General features: G+C 38.9%; 1 protein-coding gene across 1 annotated transcript; it reads right to left on the bottom strand.

Annotated features, from left to right (window-relative positions):
- Positions 1 to 2862: 2862 nt before the first annotated feature.
- On the bottom strand, positions 2863 to 17070 carry TXK (TXK tyrosine kinase). Its single transcript, XM_010193485.1, has 14 exons — positions 17000 to 17070; positions 16665 to 16765; positions 15627 to 15834; positions 14691 to 14756; positions 13936 to 13990; positions 13040 to 13119; positions 11519 to 11646; positions 10267 to 10341; positions 8742 to 8913; positions 7795 to 8011; positions 7056 to 7120; positions 4876 to 4994; positions 4249 to 4406; positions 2863 to 2931 (listed from the first exon to the last, which is right to left on the bottom strand). The coding sequence occupies exons 1-14, from the start codon at positions 17068 to 17070 to the stop codon at positions 2863 to 2865; spliced, it is 1584 nt and encodes a 527-aa protein (XP_010191787.1).
- Positions 17071 to 21061: the final 3991 nt, after the last annotated feature.

Raw genomic sequence — 21061 nt, 5'->3', positions numbered from 1 at the left:
ATACCTCAGGACAAATAAATGGGCAATTAAATTCAATATATAGCTGTGCTGATTAAACATAGGTAGGTCAAGAAAACTTGAGTAGATTAAATAATCTACATGGAATTTTGAAGGAAGTACAGAAGTTATTAGTTTCTATAGAAACATGTTATACTATTGTCCTTTACCTGCTTTCCCAGCCACTCTTAAAACAGCATTTAAAATATTTTCATCCCAAAGAGTACTGATTCAAAACTTCAACCTCTTTACTCATCACAGTTGCATCCTGGAACTATAAAGAGAATTATATACTCCTAGAAAAGGCCATTCTCTAACTGTTTAAATTCCAGCAAAACAAAACTGACAAGCATGTTAGAAAATGCTTTAGCAAAGTGGGTTTCCCGTAGCTGACTCCTTTCTGACAGGTTTTAAAGTGGTGCCAAGGTTCAGAACAAGACGGGAAGGCTGAGCGGGAGCCAGGCTGGTGGTGCGTGAGGGAGGAGTGGTGGTGGTGGTGTGCGTTAACGGGTCTGCAGGGCCTCCCTGGTTGTGAAACTTTATGATGGAGCGGAAAGTTGGTCTGAAAACCTAGAGATAAATGTCATGAGACCTGTATACACTAGTAATTGACCCACATCATTCATCAGAAGTACTTTTCATGAGAGAAGTAATTTCAATTCCTGAAAATACTTTCCAGTTTGTCATGTGGCTTTTTTATAAAAAAGATATGTATCCTAAGCAGCTGGTGCACAGAAGCTGGGAATTCTGCCTTTTTTCCTCCCCTTCATAATACTGACCCACTGCAAATTTTCTGCTGTTTTATCAGGAAACTTCAGCTGAATTTTTACAAATGCTAAGCACTCATACAGCCTTTGAGCAGACATTCCCTGTATAGAGGTGTTACAGTATCTCCTTTTAACCTTTACTGCTCTTCCAAGACTCTCTTCTATTACACAGAGGTTTTAAAAAGAGCAGCTAACAGTCACCCATTTGCCCACATCTGCCTCTTCATGATCAATGACATTGGTGGCATTCACTGTTCACCCATATTAGTACTTTAATTTTTGCCTATTTGAATGTGGTTAGTGTTTGTGCTAAACTCAGAGACACAGTGAGGACTAGGGCAGCCTACTTAGTCTTTATTTCTGGGTGTAGCTGTTATGGTAAGTAAATACACTGTAGATACCTGACCTTTGTCCTGTAGACCTTTCTTGCTGCTGATTAAGCACACGTTTCACTGACTCTGAAGCCTGTTCTGGTGCTTTTTAATTTATTTACAGTCAGCCTGATCATAGCAGCTGTTAAATTTATCTGCGTCAGAGTGTTAATAACAGCCTACTCATAATTTTCCCGAAGCAGCCTACAGAAAGATTATATAGAGAAACTGAAGCCTGGTAGGCAGGTGTTATTGGCTCCATGTGTTAGATTGACATGTTTCAAGGATGGATGCATATTCACTGTCCAATAACTCAGTGAAATGGGCATGAGCATGGGACATAAACCTGATGGAGCTGCTTTTTACTTCACAGTACTGTAGCATATTACATATTAACTTGCAATAATAAAGGTAGCAAAACCAATTTTACAAGACCTATTAAAAAAGATGCCTTGTACATTATTCAAAGTCCCCATGTACTTTTACATTGCAGAGACAGTTTGAATTTGTAGCACATTATCTGCTGGAAAGCCTTGTACTTCTCGGGCCTGGGCATAAATTGTGGTGAGCTCAATATCTGTTTTGTCTACAAAGTGCTATAGAACTAAATATTATTATGTATTTACCTATAATAATTCACAATGCAATCACATATTTTAAAGAAACTATTTATTTGTAATGATCTATTTTATATTAAACAATTTTGAACTTCATCTGTCTTTTCTTCTTTATGATGTATTTCTATTGACCACAATTAAGATTTAAATTGGAAAGTGAATAATAACATAAGAAGTAGGGTTATAGTCATTGTCCATGTTAGGTATCACAGGATCCATCTGAGCTAGCTGAACAAAATTCAAAGTACTTTGTTTTACTCTCTGGTTCCAGCTTTAACTTGTTCATTAATCAGTCTGGGCACTTGCAAGAGAAGGACTAAAGCAAGCATGGGCGTTTGAGTAGGCAGCAGCAGGCAAGGAATGGGAGACAATATTGGAAAATTGTGGGAGAAGTTTGGATAACATAATCCTTACTCTCCTTCTTTCACACAGAATTGGTAGAGAAGATGCCTTGACCTGCAATGCAGGTTTAAAATGCTTCAGGGTTGCTCAGCCTTTCCAGCTGCTCAGATGTGACATGGGAGCTGCTAAACAACAAATGCTCCCTTTGTTCCCTTTGCTCACCTTCATTCACAGCAGTGGGTATGGACACATGCATGGGTGCTGCACTGGCAGCTGTCCCTTCCGAAACACTGCTCTGTTTCTTCAGTGCTGAACGCTTTGCAGTGCAAAAGGGCTTGCCTCTAACCAAGACCTAGCTAGGGCTTTCTCAGAGGTTCTTCCATCATTTTTGCTGCTGCCAATTGGTATTACCTAATGCATGAGTCACATTAAGTACCAAATAATTTAATGATTTTGTTACAGGAATTAGTGTATCTCTGACCAAAAGAATAAATAAAACTGTCTATGAGGAGAGTAAGCTTGGTCACTTGTTTCCAGACAGGAGATTTTTAAAACAAAGCCTTGAGAGTCCTGAACCAGTGTCCTGAGGTATCTTTCTCAAATAAGTAAAAATAAGGCCAAGCCCAAACAGTGGCTTCAATATGTAGGATACTGATACTGTGATTTAAATAGAGACTGCTGTAAAAGGCAGAGGTTTTCTGTATCAGTTACATTATTGACATGCTTAATGCTAACCTTTCACTAAATATATTGGTGTAAAATCTCTGATTATCCCATCTCTGTTATATCTGTGAGGGTCTCCATTAACTCTGCAAAAGTAGGACATCCTTCAGGTTTCTGAAAAGAAAAGCAGAGGATAAATTTAGATTAGCAGAGTGGTCAATTATAGTACCAGACTGCATAAGATGGTTACAAGTACATGTGAGCTACCACTTAAAAATTCTATTTTATTTTATTAATACAGAAGAAAAGGTCAAGTTTATCATATGAGGGAAAATACCTGTTCTTCATGACATGAGCTGTATGAGCACAGCCACTTTTCCACGCATTTCTAAAATTTCTTTATGTTTATTTCAGCTTTGGACCAGAATTCCTGTAGGATTTCTGCCCTGCAACAGCTCACTGTAAAGCACTACCTCTCAGGAAACCACAATATGGAATGTTTCCTGGACTGTTGAAAAAGGCTCTTCACTGTTGTATCGTTTGATGTATTGCAGCTCAGCATGGGACAAACTCTTGGTTGATGGCAGACAGGAGAAGAGAGAAATTCTTCCCTATCCTCTCTGGGCAGGCTGGCATCTGGATGGATGTTTGCAGTGATGCACTTTAGATTTCAGTCTCTTAAGCTTTTTTTTTTTCACTCAGGGTCTAAAACTTCATACAGAGTTAAAAGATGGGCAAGAAAGGCGAGGCAGGATAAAGGTGACAATGGTAGCAACAAGGTTCCCCAGTGTATGCCTGACCATTATCTTGAAAACATTGCACACAAAGCTCTTCTGAAAGTAATTTTTATCTAAAATTAAAGATTAATTTCTTGTAGATGCTAGAGAAGGAGGGATCTCAAGGGATTACTCAGACAGAGAAGTTGATGAAATCAATGTTTTGATTCCAATATGGAAATAAATAGGTGCTGGAGAAATGGAGAAAGAGCATCAAGTACCAAATTGGAGTGGAGAGGGTGAAAGGGGTGCAGCCTAGGAACTGTAATGACACAGAGAGGTACTGATGTACACCTGAAAAGTGTGGTTTAAAATCCACACTTAGTGGGCATACCCACTTAGTATAAGAATGTGTTACAGTTATAATTCAGAGCAGAGATAGAGAAAGCTACATATGATACAGAGGTGTGAAAATGATACTACATTTGACACAGTAAAGAAGCGAGACAACAGTGGCATACTCAAAACCAGGAGTGGTCTAGTCCTGTTGTACTGATGATCTGCTTTATATTAGATTTATTAGATGCAACAGTCAGAAAAAAAGAGAGGCTCATAAACCTAGGTGTGATTTGTGAAAAGCTTAGTGAGAGATACTGAGGATGACACAGATGAGAAACAAGGATTTAGTGCCTCGATTTTTAAGGTTGCTTTTAGATCCACATTACAAATTGATGATAAAGTGAAGTAATATGACAGGGAAAAAAGGGCTACAAACCTCATGCCAGCAGCTGTACATGACTTTGTACACAGCATATGATGCCAAATGTGGTCGGTAAAGTCGGTTACCCTGAGAAATGTCATGGACAACTTCAGAATTTGACCTACTTTCAAAAGGCATTTTGCCTTCTGTGAAAACTTCCCACATCAGTACACCTAAAAGTGAACCAAAAGATTTAGGACAAAACAAAAACCCCAAACCCACAAGCAATTTAACAAAATTACAAGAACAGAAATCACTCCTGATAATTTATGTAATGAAAAATGCATGAAAATACAGGCAACCTGAGCTGAATGAAGAGATAAAACCAAAAAAGCCCATTTTCAACTAATGTAACTCTACTCTCTTTTAAGTCAGCTAAGAAGTCAGCTAAAGTCCATGAAACTGAGACAAATATGCATCTGGCTAATGGGGACTTACCAAGCATCCACATTTCAGTCAAAACCTAATTTTAGCCACAGAGACTTTCTGTTGAAAAGCATACTTGTCCAATATAGGCAATATTTGAAAAATGGGAAGAACTAAAGCTTAGTTAGGTAGCATGAGTAAAAAGTCATACTCCCTAAATCACATCAGCAGTTTTAGGGAAGCACAGTATGTTGAGCATTCACCTAATCAACTTACCAAAGGACCAGACATCTGATTTGCTGCTATATTTTTTGAAATGAAAGACTTCAGGAGATGACCATTTGACTGGAAACTTGGCACCTGAAGAGCCAATATATTCGTCATCAATGACATACCTAAAGCATAACAGGAAACAGCATATATTTGAATGATAGTTAAAGGGAAAGAAGTTCTGGCAAAATTTCCACAGACGTTTTATAATTCTATTTAAAATACAGTGTCAATTTAAAAACAAGAGAATGGTATCACTGATTTAATATAAAATGCATACAAATACCCACACTGAAAGCTATGCACTCAAAGATTGTTCTGTTTAAATGAACGATTTGAATTGTTCATTAGAAGATTGTTGAAATAAAATATTTTAATACCATTAGTAAGACTGACGAGATGGTTATTATTGTTGTCTTCTGGGTATATATTGCTAGGACCCATCCCTTCACCATTGGCAGGAAAACCAGCAGCAATAAATAACTATTTTCTTTTTTTAAGAGTCCACCTTTTCAGTCACGTGTTGTACCCAAACACTACTGGTAGAGGACTACACTTTGTAACTGCCCAACTTCACAGATATAATTTCTGGCACATTGTTATAGAAGCAGTGCAGAAAGGTTCATCACATACAAGGCAGCAGCTCTTGCATGTGCACTGCAGTTTTCTTCGCCCAAGTTTGTAGAAGCTGACCACACAGATGAAAGGAATTTATGTGACCAATGTAGGCACATAATATAGCGCAATATTTCAGAGGGCTACTAGACTGACCCCTACTTCTGTGCACGTTTTCCCAGTATTAGCTCTCCTAAGCAGACACCAGATGTGCACTACACATTTGTTCTCATGGAAGGCATAATGCATTGGCACCTTTTAAGAGGTCACATTGAGAGAAATCATCGCTTTGTCTTCCTTTATTATTTTGGTGAAGGCAATAAGAGGTTATTCGATAAGGAACATAGGAAATAACAGTACAAGGTAACCAGTAGTGGCAGTTGTATGAGCTCTGAATAATTAGATTGTGTTCTGCCACCTCTCCATTGTCTCCCCAGGAGAGTGAGTGTCTGTCCTAGGGCCACACCACTGGTCTCCACTTTTTGGCAACAGTGAGCCATTCAGGTCCATTATTCTCAGGCTGGACCCTGACAGCCCCTTGGTCTCTTACTGTGTTTTCTGGTGCATTTGGATGAGTCCAGACTCCTGATACTGACTTTACCCTTTCGGGGAGCACTGTAACCAGCGGGCACTGCCATGGTATAGGACAACCTTTTGAAAACCAAGTATTTAGTTATGAACTGCTGGGGTGTTGTAATCCTTAGGTTAGAAATAGGAGTCAAAATCAAAGGGAAAAGTAAGCAGCATGGCTGTGCTGATCTAATGACTTGCAGCCACAAGGTGACTGTCACCACCACCTCCTGCTCAGAGCCACACACTGCTTGTCTGCCTCCAGAGTGACCAAATTCAGTCTACTAATCCAGCAGAAAAAAAACAGACAGTAAAACACAGAAGTGGAGAGCTTTGTGCTGGGCTCGCAAGGGGAAAGAAGGAAGGAGTGAGACAACCCCTTTGGGTAGCAGTTGGTCATTCATTCAGTTATAAAATATAGCACATCCTCTGGGGGAAGACTGCGAGGCCAGAGCTACATTTCTCTGTCCTCTGCTTGTCAGAGTGCGTTATGCTCTCTTTTCTCATCTTTGGGTGGCCCTCTCACTAAGCAGAAAAACCACTTTCCTAGTAGAGCAGCGCACGTCACACTTCCTGCCTGCCCGTCCACCCTGCTTCCTGCCTGACCTACTCAGACGCTGCCACCTCTAAAGGTCAGCACCAGCATCTAGATCTGTCCCTAGGGACTTTCTGCCCTCCTCTCATCTCAGAAAAGTTTGGGAACTTGATTCTTCAATCTTCTGGCAGACCTGTGCACCCTGGGCATTTCTTTGTCCATAAACACTCCTGAAGTTTGCCTGGCACTTTGTTTACCTGTCTTACACTCACCAATAGCCAGAGGAGGACACGACATCCTGTTCATGGTACAACAGTTAAACAACATTATAATTTTCATCAGAATTCAAAAATTGACTGCAGTGGGATTTCCCAAATCAATGAAACAAGCGATGAGGTTAACTCAAGGTCATGCTGTGGCTGACTGAGAATAGGTACTCACGACACGTGCGTCAATGGCCTCATACCTTGCCATGCCAAAGTCGGATACTTTGACGATGTGCTCAGCATTGACTAAACAGTTTCTTGCAGCCTGGGGAAAATGAGAAATATGTATGAAATCTGTGCTAAAGCATGTTAAGAAAAATACAACAGCTGATTATTTTTGTTTCAGCTCATATTGGTTATATTCTAAAAGGAAGATGAGTGTCTTCCTCAAAAAATATATGTGAATTTCTGGCTCTAAGTCAGTGAACTTATTTTGCTAGTGTGTAGTTACACATACATACCATATGTCTGCATAAATGGTTGTAGAATGAGTTGCAATATTTTTACATATTCCTACACAGTGAAAGAAATTTTAGGCTGCAGAGTCCAGTTATCCAAGCAGATATTTTCCTGAACACTAGCATTAGGACACTCAGAGTGAATTCTAAAAAAACATTTTGTGACTTTTTCTTTGCAGAAGTCAGGAACTCCTTGTAAATTTTCAAAATTTTGCATTTCTTCAGGCAGCTAAGGAGAAGAGCAGGAAGATTTCCTCTCTGCATCCTGATGTGAGCATTAAAAAAAAAGCAGAGAGTAAAGAAACAAGCTCCTCTCATATAATTCCCTGTCTATGAAGAGTAGTGCAGAAAAGCCACCCATATATCCCAGCATCAAGATAAGGCAGTAGGGAGCAGAAAAAATGTGTGTCCTATAAAATGCAGTGGCACATTTTATACTGCAAATATTTGTCAAGAACCTCAGAAAACCTATTGTACTTACTAAATCACGGTGAATAAAGCTATTTCTTTCCAGGTATTCCATCCCTTCGCACACATCCTGGCACATGCTCAGCAGCATGTCTCTGCTGAGTTTCCCTCGCCTTTGCCGAAGGTAATTGAGCAGGCAGCCATTTTCCATGAATTCAGTAACAACATAGAGAGGCTTGTGATGTGTGCACACTCCGTAAAGCTGGACCAGCTTCGGGTGGGAGAGTTTCCTGTTTAATATTCACAGTTTAGACAGGTTATCATTTTTCTTTGGCGGGTAACTAGACCTTTAATTCTCATGATGGCTTTGAAATACACTTTTAGTACTTGATAAACAGTATTCAGTTTATCAACTGGCCTCAGATTTGTCCCACTAACACATTTCTGCCTCCAATTTCCTCCAAAAAGTGCACTCTTTTAATTCATAATTGTTCATCAACTATATAAATGCAGTGAATTCAAAGCTTGATTTGGACGATGTGAAATGGAAAGGTGTAGTTGTACCTGGCTTTCAGGCAGGGGATGTGACCCTGCAAAGGGTTCTTCTTTTCTTGGGCTGTGCCAAGATCCAGTCTGGATACTTTCCTAATTTACAAAATTAGCAGAAATGGTAATATAGTTTCTCAAAAGTTTTAGTTAGTTACGAGTCTACCAGTGGTCCTAGAGGCACTGAATTATGGGTGAAAGGATTGTTGTAAGAGAACATTTCTTCATCATCATATTTACTCCCCATTCAACTCCACAGCACAAAGCAGTGCACGCTCTAACTAAAGAGTCTGGTGATGGGCACAGTGACTACTCGTGTTAGTCCAATTCAAACCTTTATATCAGTCTTTATGTCCTGCACATCCACCATTCCCATCAAACTGGTTTGTCTGTTTGTTTCAAATGGAATTAAGTTATACTTATTTCTTGGTCATCTCAATGTCAACTGTGAGATATAATAGCTTTTGTACTCACATCATCACTTTGGCCTCCTCAATGAAATCATCTTCAGACATTGCACCCTCATTGATTGCTTTGATGGCAACCTTGATGGTGGCTTTCCATTTACCCAGCTGAACGACTCCAAACTGCCCACGCCCAAGTTCTTTCATGAATGTCAGTTCAGATGGGTTCAGTTCCCATTCCTCTATAAAAGTAACCCAATGTGTTACAACAGTCAGGTCAGCTTTCCTAAGCCATGCTCCAGAAGACATGCCTTGCTACTTGGAGTTAATGCATGCAGCAAAACATCACTATTGTTCATCTGCTATAGCATGAGTTTTAAATACCTGAAAAATTCCACATGCTCATCTATGCTTATATGTGAATGCTATTTTACAGCTTACAGAATGTGATTAGTGTTTAAATTGCTTAATGTAAGAATGTCTGAGGCTTGAAGATAACACAAATTATTAGCTTTGTATCAGAGTTTTTGGCATTATCATCTGTGATGTTGAACTCTCAACCAGTTCTGGTTGGATAGTATTGCTACAGAAATAGCTACTGTCTGCTTCTATTGTAATAACCACAATAGTTCTGCTCTTCAGAAATTTTAAGCCTTGAGATTAAAGGGAACATCCCTTGAGATTAAAGGGAACATCCCTTGAGATTAAAGGGAACAGGAAAGATACATGATTCTGGAGGTTCCTATCATCAGCCGGATTATATTGGAAAGAGAAGGTTTAGGGGGGACCTTATTACCATGTACCAGTACATAAAGGGTGGCTACCAAGAAGATGGAGACTCCCTTGGTCCAGTTTTGGTCCCCGCTGGGGTAATGGAGCCAAGTTGCTTCAGGAGAGATTCCAATTGAGCACTAGAAAAAATTTTTTTACCATGAGATCACTCAGACATTGGAACAATTTCCCAAGGGAAGTGGTGAATTCCCCTACATTGGTCAGTTTTAAAAGTCATCTTGACAGGGTGCTGACTCATCTCATTTAAACTAAACTTTCACCTTGAGAGGTTGGACTAGATGATCCCTGTGGTCTCTTCCAACCTGGTATTCTATGATTCTATGATTGATATGAACTTCCTGATCTATATACACAAAACTGGCGTTTATTACTTGTTTTCTAATGCTGTATAAGTATTCATTCTTATTTCAAAAACTTGCAGAATGACAAGGAAAATCTTCTCCATAAATAATAATTTCAATTTCCTAAGCATTTCAATAAATGAAATAGCCTTTGAAAAGCTATTAAATGTGTATTTGAGTCCCAGGCCTGCTTTGAAAAGTCCAGATAGCTCTGAAATGCACTGGTGGCTTTATCAGAAACACAACAGTCACTGAACAGAAGGACTTGAGTCAGGTGTCTCATTTGGTACTGATGCCTTATGAGGAAAAGAATGTCTGTTTCTGGTGAATATGAAGCTATTTATGTGTTTCCTATTACTGGGAATTTTCACAGATACAACTTAATTATTAGCTGATGAATGAAATCTAAATTCTTGCCTAAGCAGATACCTAAACTTCCACCAAAAGAATAAAAAAAATTACCATAACTAAATCCTGCTGTTGCTGGTGAACAACATCCAGCTGACCCAACTGGATGTCGGAGACGAGTGATAAGACCTGTAGGGGACAAAGCAAGAACATTCTGTTGATCAATTACTCCATTTTAAAGTACACTATATCATACCTCTTCTCAAACAAAAACATTTGGAACCTGATGTACTTATCTTATATCTTAAAATTACTTTTGCTAACAGCTTGTTCAGAAAAAACACTACAGTGAGAAGAAATGAAGGAAGATTATTCAGTAGAACCCTGACTACAGAAGTATCTATACTTTAATACAATCAAAAGAAGTTATACTCTTTCTTTTTTGTTTGATGTAGTAATCTTCAACAAATGAGTACTATAGTACTATATCACCCATCTAAGCAGTCTCCCCCAGCATGATTTTTTGGGATTGTTTCCCATTGTAAGAAATATTTTTGTGTCTCTCATTAATTTTCTTTGAATTCATGAGACAACAGTACCAGTGGGTACATCCCTCACCAAGGACTCCCTGTGTTCATTCATTCATCCCACTGTTGCTTTCAGGTCCTTTTCCACTTCATGTGTTTCCTACAATCCTCCTCTCTCCAGCAAAAGGCTCTGTCCATTCCTGTATCTTCCTTACTCACTAGTACGAGGAATTTCTGTGTGTTTTCTCATCTCCACTTGTTCAGGATAAAACCATTTTATATTGAATTAAAATGATGGGCAAAACCAAGGTGAAGGGCATTTTATAATGCTAAAAATTATAAAGGGTTGCTGTCAGCCAACAGTTAGAGGTGGCTAACTCTGGTAAGCTGCAAACCAGTGTTAGAGAGTCCCTGTGCTCCCTAATTCTGCCTTTGATTGTTTTTTGGGGTGGGATTTTTTGCCAAAATTGGTAGAATGCTGCCTGCTGATGCACAGCATAGCTCCTGCTTTTCTTTAATTGTATGCATGCAAGCCCTTGTTGTAGACAAGGAAATAATTTAATACAAATCCCATTCAGCCAAATAGGAACCAAGAGAATACAGAGCAGGTAAATACATTTGGCTTCTAACTTTGTAAAATTCATTTAATACATGTAGATGAGTTTGATAGTTTCACTTCCCACATGGCATATGCACATTACAGCTATGACTGTGGCAGAAAGGATCATGGCATATTTGAATTCATTAACAACTGGAAAATTTGTCTCTTTCCAATCTCTCAAAGTTCTGAGGAGCTTCAAATCATTGGTTGTAAAACCTTATCAGCTTGCGTGTGTTACCTGCAGCATTGTGTTGATGATACTTGATGAGTTCAGGAACAGATGAAAAGAGATATTTTTCTGCTACATAATATTGTCCCACGTGGTTTTTCTTAATTTGATAATGTCGAATATCTCCACTGTGACTTCTGAAATCAACAAAGGATTGCAATTTTCAGTGAAAAATTTTTATACCATAAATCTGAAAAATTTCACTTTGAAAGAAAGCACAGAATAATTTGAAAACTTGGGGTACAATTCTCAACTTAAAATGGCTATGTGCAGCTGGGATAGTGTTTCAGGAAAAAAAAAAAAGACTCCTTGAGTGGCTCTCTCTCAACTTTGGGAGATACTGCACAATATTTTTATTCCACGAGTATCTTTGCATCCATAAGAAATAGCCATAGTATTTAAGAGATGTTCCTCCTAATTCAGCACTTACTTGAATCTAAGCTTTTAAATTTAAAATGCTCTTCTTTGCCTGAGTTTCCCCCCAAAAGCTAATAACATATTCATGTATACTGTGAGATTACATTTTCTTTTCTGCTTCTCAAAAGGGTCCTCATTGGAGCTTTTATTTAATAGATATGTTTTTCTGTATTTCTCCACATTATCTGTCTGTCTTGCTTTCTGTACATTTTGCTGCCTATCTACCACTGCATTCTGCGACATTCAAAATGAAGAACTTAGATTTGAATTTCAGGATGGAGGTGGTTGCTGAAGGTCGGTACCCAACTGCAAACGTGAGCCTGTACTTAGGCAGGAAGGGCTCACCCCACTTTCCAAGGAGAGGACAAAGGGAGGAAGAGTGTGGTGGTAGCAGTGATGCCTTTCCTTTCTCCTCTCACCTCTGGGTTTCTCTAAGAAGAAGAGAAGGAAAGCAGCCACCACTGATGCAGGAGGATGTAGGAGGGCTGAAGGAGGAGGATATAAGGCAGCTTGAGAAGAGACAAGTCAGCACTGTAGGTGATGTGGACTACTGATGTGAGGGAAAAACGAATCCTGTGGCAGTCCTCTGGCAAAAGAAGTAAGACTGCACAGTGAAGAGGTGAGATAGTTGTAGGAGGAAAACAGTAGAAGTTTGGGGACAACAGAGTCTGGGATGAACTTACACAGAGCCTGCAGAGAAGGGAAGCAGTTTGGTGTGGAAAGGGGAAGCAGTTCAGTAGGGTGGCCAAAGGCTGCGGTGGTGTGGCATGTCAGCCAGGACACTTGGTATAGAAGGAGAAGCAAGATGTAAATGCAAAGCCTTACTGCCCGCATTACATGGGTAGGATGCATGGCTTTCACAGCAGACTTTTTGAGGATTTCAGTAAGTGCAGTTAATCTTGTCTTGGCAGGACATTTGCACGCTGACTCTCAGATCCATTGTGCACCATCAGCATTTCTGCACATAGGGTAATTAACTCTGCATCAACAGCACCCCAGTGGTTCCCTGCTCCTATGCTCTGCATGTCCAACCTACCCACTTATCCCAAGGCGTTTGGGGAAAACTATTCCATCACCTCTTGATTCAAATCCTAACCATTCAGAGCAACTCACCCTTTAGCCTGTGAATACATGGACAGTGTAAGAAGTCCCTGTTGGCTTGAATCCCTGACAACAAATGAGCCTTCTTTGGACTGAAAAGAAATCCAAGTAGAGTTATTTTCTGCTTTTGAGCTTGAATAATCCTCCCTTGAGATAGGACTTGCAGCTGATTATGAAATTCTGTGGAATACCTATGACTACTTGGGAGGAAGATAACACAGTGGAGAATGGGAATCATTAGCCGGGTAAACAGCAGAGCAAAATTAACCAAGGGAAAATACTAAGTGCCAGGCAATTTCTTGGAGTTAAATAATTTAGGTGAATTCTACTTTTCAGTGTGAAGTAGTGAAAATGCTTTGATCTGTTAAAAAATCAAACTGTGCAAATCACCAGAGTGAAATACTGTAAAACAGTTCTATCTGAGATGTTCTTCTCTGGTCTCTCTTGTCCAAGCCCTGTCTTAGCCCTCTAGCAAAGACCTAATGAGTTTAACTGAATTCAGCATTTTGGGAACTGATGGGGGTAGAATGCAATATGTATTTTTTTGCTCTGTACATAAGGAAGATTGAAGGGGTTTCTTAAGCTCTGCTAACCTTTCTAACTTACTCACTCTTGGGTTTCAGTCTTCAATGGTTCATACAAAAGGCAAACACAGTAAACTGCATCATTTATCTAGCGTGGAAAATCTACACAGAATTTGCTGGGGCTACAGCTTAAAACTGTGAAGTCTGGATAGTCTGCACTGTACGCTTACCCCAGAAAGTCTTTTTATTTTAGAGTACTCTCCTTTTTACTGCATACCAAACAGATTTGGATTTGACTGCAGTAACAATCTTGGTGCTGGTAGACCAAGTCTAGTCTGGTAGACCTTTCTAGGTATCATTAGCTCTTTGTATAAGCTGAGTTACCTTCTGGCGCAAGAGATGTTCTGCCTGGCTTCTGTTTATGTTTTTGCAGTACCACCTGCAACAAGGAGATAACCTATCCTTTAATTTCAGCCAGTAAAAATTTATGTTTGCTCTGTTTTACAAAAGTAATCCATCTTAATAGTTGCACTAATCCCAGTCCAAAAACCCAAATAGAAGTATTGTTGTATATAAGCATGTCTTAATTTGGAATGACTTTATTAGACCACTGTAAATATGTCAACTCTTGCCCCATTCACTCTGATTATATATGAGCTCATAAAAAAGAAAACCCAGGAAACTGTTATGCCAGACTGTGGTGAAATTTAGAGTCCTGGTCACTGCTTCAAGCTTCTCTTTTGTAGAATTTTGCAGAAATTTTCTCTCCAGTAAATTGGGTTGAAGTAATTGGAATCAGCTTCTAATCAATTAATTACATGTTCACAACAGAAAGAGATCAGAATATAGAAACAGTATGTAGTAAGCCTACAGAAATAGGAAACATCTGGATTCTGACATTCTGATTTATGCCAGTGACTTACTGAAGTACTGGGTGTCTGTGATTTCATGTTACACTTTCTGAGCAAATAGTTCCAAATCAAAATGGTTACTTTATTCTAAGAGCAATGTTTTATAAAAAAATAAAGCTTTCAATGCTATTCATGTCTAATAAAGACTGACGGATCAAGCACTAAAATGTATCACTCCAATTCATTTTTATAAAAGAAAGCATGATTATAATTTTCAGGGGTACTTACTCATATGTTTCTAAATTAGTTTTCTTGTTCTCAGTAACATAGTTGCTGGGAATTAGACCTTCATTCCTGAAATGAAATATTAAGTATAGTTTAGATGGAATATTAGGAAAAAAAATCTTCACTGAAAGGGTTATCAAGCATTGTAATGGGCTGCACAGGGAGGCAGTACAGTCACCCTCTTGGAGGTATTTAAAAGACGTGTAGATATGGTGCTTAGAAACATGGTTTAGTGGTGGACTTGGCAGTGCTAGGTTAATGGCAGGACTCGATGATCTTAAAAGTCTTTTCCAACCTAAACAATTCAATTATTCTAAGATTCTGTTATAGTATGGAAAAGCATTTAAAAATATTTAAAAACAAAATCTAAATCAAAAGGAGACAGTTACTATATAACATGTAACTATTCCCAGCATGACAGTACAAGATACACTGAAGAAAATGCAAAGGAGAAAAAGGAACAACATGGAGCAAACATAAATGTGGAAAGGATCCTAATGGAAGTTATCTCTCTCTCTAAAATGTCCGGGAATTTTGAATCAGGGATTTTGTTTCAAGCACATGTTTTAATAGTCTCTATGGTCTTTATGAAGTGATTACATATATACACTGCGTTGTAAAGCACTTGAAGTATGGAAACCTGGATCTGCACATGGCTCGGTGGCCCTTATGCCACTCAGGAAATTACTGAGGCTAGAGATCGACTCTGAATTCCCAACAGATTCTAAGTTGCCCATCCATTTCTCGGCACCAAATGGTGCTGAAAGTCTGCCTGGTCAATTCGTGTTCCTCGTACATAGCTGAACACTCTTCAAACCTGCCCGTAAGTCATTGCATGTCTCATTTTATCTACCTGCTTTCACAGGGGTTGTTTTAGGTTTTTTTTTAATTATTATTATTTATGTGTAAGGAAATTGAAATAGATGCTCACTCTCTTACCCATGCTGGTCTCTTGCCTTCCACCAGTGGGGATCGTACTGTTCAAGGACAATGTATTCTTCTGACTTCTTGAGTGGTAAATCTGAGGGTCCTCTAGCATAAAAGTCATAGAGTGCAATAACTCGGAGGTTTTTTGTGTAGTCTTCCAAGGCCTCAGCAGGTAGAGGAGGTAATGGCTTGTTCTTGAACTGCAATTGCCTCTTACGCCAGTGAAAAATAAAATGTGTCCTTCATAATTAGTCCTTTTTCCCTACTATTGCTTGCTTAATTTCCCTGCTATTATACCGTATACTCAGTAGCTATAAGTAACTTACTGTAGTCATTACTTCCCCTTGTAAAGCTCTATCACCACATCACTTGTAAAACAGCAAGACTTACGTTTGAGTAGTTTGATGTAGAAGCCAAAATGACAATGGAAAGTACAGTGAATAATAAACAGGCCAACTACCAAATCGGGTGACCACTACATGGTATGAATGCTAGGACAACTGCTCAGCTGGTGTAAAAGCAGAGCAGCATTGAAATCAGTGGATTTACAAAGTCTGAAAATTTGGTCATTTATCTGGAGAATTAACACAAATGACACTGCAGACTTTCTCAGCAAATTGGAAGGAATATAATAATTTTATTTTTCATCAAGTTAGATTCTAGCTTTACACTTGGTTATGCTTTGGAAGCTCAGATTATTCAACTTCAACCTAGTAAAACTGAGGTGGATGTTCCAAATCTCAGCTGAGCAAGGTGAGCTCGCATCTGTCCAGCAGGGCAGTCCCACCCCTGCCGCCTCCATCACCCAAACCCAGAAGTGAGAGAAGAAACCAGCTTGTCCATGTCAGAGAGAAAAGCTTGGGACAGCTCATTGTGACCCTGTATTTACATCAGAATGAATCTTCAGATACCTTTACTCTATAATTCTTATGCAATGAAGCACCTTACATACTCAAGAGCTAGTTACTCTTCTGCTTATTCTGGTACTGAGCCGACATATGGCACATCACCTCAGTTCCTTCTTTTCACCTGCCAAAACGTTACTTACCCTGCACTTCCAAGCTGATGCATAGGAAACATCTTGTTGTGAGGCTGAGTACTGGGTCTTAAGTCCAGGATCAGGCTCCAGGTTCATTTTTGTTCTCATTGCTCTGAATTTTAAAAACATGAAGTGTTTATGTGAATACATATCTATAAATATTCACAGAAAAATATTCATTCATGGAGATATATATGTCTTCCTTCATATTAGGGATATGCAGGGTACAGCTTCTTTAAACTTCTGTACAATTAACAATTGTACCAAAAACAGGGATTTTGAAAACGTCTTTTTTGTAAATAGTTTGGTCATCCTAGCTGCTGAAAAGCTTAAGCATTTCACATACCTTTTTTGCACTGTGCAGCAGCAGCAGCAGCAGAAAACAGACTGGATGGTGTGATCTGTGAACAAGAACATTTCCCATTTTTGCAGTGTTTCTGTTTGTTTGTTTACAAAACTTACAGAATTAAGGACTACTGTATCTGCTTAGGCCCATTATTGACTGTCTTGCTGTGAGATATCTAGTAAATCATTAGGGCTGAATTTGCATGCACCAAAGGCAGCACACCTTTCCTGCCGCCCCAACTCTTTGTTCCCTTTGTTCCCATTGTCTCCCTTACAATGTCTTAGCAATTATGAGGCCATTTGATGAGTCAAGTTAGCTCACTAAATCAGAAAGAAAAAAAAAGACCTTGTCAGCCAGATCAATACCGATCTGACTGACCATACCACCCTGTGCAAGCTCTAACCAGTGCAATAAAGAGGATGAGAACTTCATCAGGGAGAGGAGGTGGAGAGCTGTCCCCTTCAACAATTACATAATTTTTAGGTCATTCAAGCCAAATACAAAACCACACTTGCACGACAAGCTTTTATTTATTGTGATGTTTATTAAAGGAGACACACTACAGTCAATTTGTTGAATTAATACTTATTTTCCCGTTACTGTTGCAGCCATTAATACAATATATGCATTAACCCAGGTTTAAATGCTACCAAAGATGTGCTTTACACTTATGTGCCAAGTGGTTGATAATCCTGAGAAAAAATATATTGGACACTTCATCACATACTTTATACATTTATAGAGAAATCTAGTATATCTTGTACGAGTAGCAGAGAGGATATGGTATTAAATAGGTCAGAAGGCATTATGAAGCTTTGAACAAGATAAATAAATGGTTGACATCCGCTCTGGTCCACTTCTACTCAGACTGAGACCTACTTTCCCCAGGTTGTGTTCCCACATCAGTTTAAGCCAAGCTGTGGCAACTGTGGTCCCATCCCCTTTCTCTCGACACTGCTGCTCATCTCAAGTGGAGTGAGACAGAATGCTAAACCAGTGGAGAATCGCCCACTGCTGGGTCGGCTCCCTGGAGCATCTCACTGTCATGCATCGCTGGCAGGCAGATGGGAGGGCAGAAGCAGCAGCAGGCCAGGCTCGGGCTCTTGGGTGTGATGTAGGCTCTCTTAGGAAGCATAAGAGCCAGGCATGCACAACCAAGGCTCCAGTCATATTCAGCTGCACTGACAGGAAGTAAACTTTACATCCCACTCCAATGAGTCTTGAGTTTTCTCTGTCAGAGAGGTCATAGTACAAAAAGAGGCCTCAGAAAGTTATTTGAAATAGAATATCCAAGATCTTGGTATTTTGTTGTTTTATCTTTCACAAGGTATGTCTTTCTCCCACCAGTGTGCTCCATTTTATTTGTTTTTCTCTCATGGTGTTTTTGGCTTGTTGATCCTAATGACTTAATCCAGCCTGGGATAAATAGGATGTCCTTTCTGGTGTTCTGTAAGACTTTCTGCAAATGCCTGTTACCAGCACTTCAGCCAAGTGTGGTGAGAGTACGCATCCTAACACTTGAAACATTAAGCAACCTTACTACATGATGAAAATGTAATTATTTTCTCTATGAAGGTACCTGATTTACCTAATTTAGCAAATATTGCACTAATAAAAGAAAGGAGAATGTCAGATGTCAGAAAGATAGGTTCTTAGCTGGAAAAGGAAGAGACCTGTCTCATACATGTTTTGGTTAGAGTATTTATCTTGAAAGTCATGGTGTAATTTCCCTTAGACTGTTGCATCCTGTGAAGAAGGTACCATGTGGGAAGCTGGTGAACCTACATTAATCAGAAGACACTATCAACTGTTTGTTAAAAGTTTCCACTGACAGCTATGCAAAATGCAGCGATTACAAATACTGAAGCCAGCTGACAGTGACAATTTTCTTTAAAGAAACCAGGCTGAAAAGATAAGGGCAACGCAATTTATTTGCTGCATAATTTTCCAGTGTACATTAAACTGTCCTTCAGTTGCTGAAGTTTGCCTGAACATTTTACTACAGGGTTGAGATTATGTATGTTCTAGGTAAGAATAAGCTTGGAATGAAAATAACTTTTAAAAAGTCAGCTGGGAATTATGTCTGGTTTATTATTATTGCTTTTTTGTTCCCTAAAACCCCCCATAAATTCAAGAGTAAAGGAATGTCTCTAAAGCAGTATTAATTAGTGCCTTGGAAGCATACTGCATAGCAGCGTAGTCTTGCGGGTACTGCTTTTTGAAGAAGTTATGGTTATTTCATTAGAAAAAGGGTTGCTTAAATACATTAAATACATTATTCCTCATTAGACAACTTGTTCTCCTTATAGAATGCTTACCAGAAATATTTAGAAGCAGCACTCTAGAGTTTCAATGTGACGTAAAAATGATCTTCTAATACAATTCTAAAGATTTAACTGTTAGCACAGAAGTCTCTTTTGCCATCAGTGAATTTCAGATGTGTTCTGTTGATGGATGCTTTTCATGTTTGACCCTTCCTTTACTGTGCTAAAAGCAATTAGCAATAAATGAATGTATGTGATGTTTTTAAGATATCACAAGCATATATGATATTAAGTATTTTAGTCTCTTGTCCTGTCCATAAAACCACAGAAAAGGTACACGTTAAAGCTTTAATTTCAGTGCTTCCTGGGACACATGCTTCATTTGGTGAGTGATTTTTCGAAGGCTAGAGTGTCTAACCAAATAAAAATGACAAAATACGACCAAGTTGTGCAGGCTAAAAGTTAAGGCTCAGGTTAGACTAAGGCCATGGTCCAGATAAGCCTATGTTGAACAGAATTTCTGGGTCCTGAGGTGGAGCACAAACTTTGCACAGTTCCGCAAAGTTTGCTTCTCCTCATTCTCCTTCTTGGAGCATTTACAGTGTCAAATCATGGTCTATCAATCCAGCAGATATTTATCTTCTGGAAGAAGACCATTCCCAGCTCTTTGAAAACAAACTTGTCTTTACACATCTGTTCTTGGCAACCTCAACACTTCCGAAATTCTTTTGTCCATGTGTTACTCCTAGAGCACTTCTGACATGAATTCAGTAGAATTTAATACAAGTGTAAATTAATGCAGTGCAAACTGTTAATTTCAGTTCAGAAATTTGCCAAGTCTGCCAGGAAACAGTTCTGAAGAGCTAATTCCTGCTTTAGTTAAATTGACTTAAGTCAGGAAGTTTCGACCTGATGGATTGGAATTTCAGCATCTCAGGCAAAGACCTTAGTATTGATGTATACATTTTACATCTTCTCTAGTCATTGGTAAGCTTTTTACACACTACTTTTTCTCCTCTTGATTAAAATAATATTTTTTTTAATTTCATAACTCACTACAGAGAGGTCCAAATCTGCTTTGCGATACGATTTTGGAAAGACTTGGCCAACACTGCAGATGGTGAAAGCTCTGATACACTGAATGAATTATTTGATTAAATTGGTTCATGACTTGACCTTCTGCTAGCGGCTGAGGAAGATGTTTACACGGAAGGCTGCCTTCAGGTGCCACAGCAGTGCTCACTGCAGTGCTACAGGAAGCCTACATTTCCTGCCTGAAGCTTCTCACAGCTTCACACACCCTCCTGTGACTCAGGCTCTTCCTTCCTTTCTCTTTTCTTCAATTCAACAGCCATCAAACAAACAAAGAAATTAATAATAATTTTTTAAACCCTGCATTTTAATGCAAAAAATGCTATACATTAAAATTCAAATAAGAATTTGAAAATAGATTCTTCGCATTTACTCACTGTTTTAAACATTTATTCTTCATTTTCCTTTCTGCTACACCCTCACTCAAGTCACTTAAATAAATGGAACAATTCTGTCTGATTTACTTCAATTTTGGACCAAAGACCTTTTCTTAAGCAAACACTCTGGTTTTGTCAAAGGGTGTTAGAGACACATATGTATTAGCAGGCCTTGACCCCCTGGTTCCATTGTTAGGAACCACATTGAAGAGTTCATAAATTAAAAATTAATCAGCAATGGGATCAGTGAGACTTGTGCTTCAGCAAGGAAATCACTTTTTGGATTCCATATTTTGAAGAGAACAGAGACACCAATAAGACTTACTGTA

The sequence above is a fragment of the Mesitornis unicolor genome, unplaced genomic scaffold (assembly GCF_000695765.1).
Source record: "Mesitornis unicolor isolate BGI_N332 unplaced genomic scaffold, ASM69576v1 scaffold18081, whole genome shotgun sequence".
Lineage (NCBI taxonomy): Eukaryota > Metazoa > Chordata > Aves > Mesitornithiformes > Mesitornithidae > Mesitornis > Mesitornis unicolor.
This window is presented reverse-complemented; position numbering and strand designations above follow the sequence as displayed.

Bases quoted from the DNA above. Each gene is read 5' to 3' on its own strand.
- TXK (XM_010193485.1), bottom strand. From the start codon at position 17,070: ATGTTCTTGTTCACAGATCACACCATCCAGTCTGTTTTCTGCTGCTGC. The intron at 14,757-15,626 runs GTAAGAGAGTGA...ATTTCATTTCAG, and splicing joins AAGGCAAGAGACCAGCATGG to GAATGAAGGTCTAATTCCCA. The intron at 11,647-13,039 runs GTGAGTTGCTCT...TGTTGATTTCAG, and splicing joins ATGTATTCACAGGCTAAAGG to AAGTCACAGTGGAGATATTC.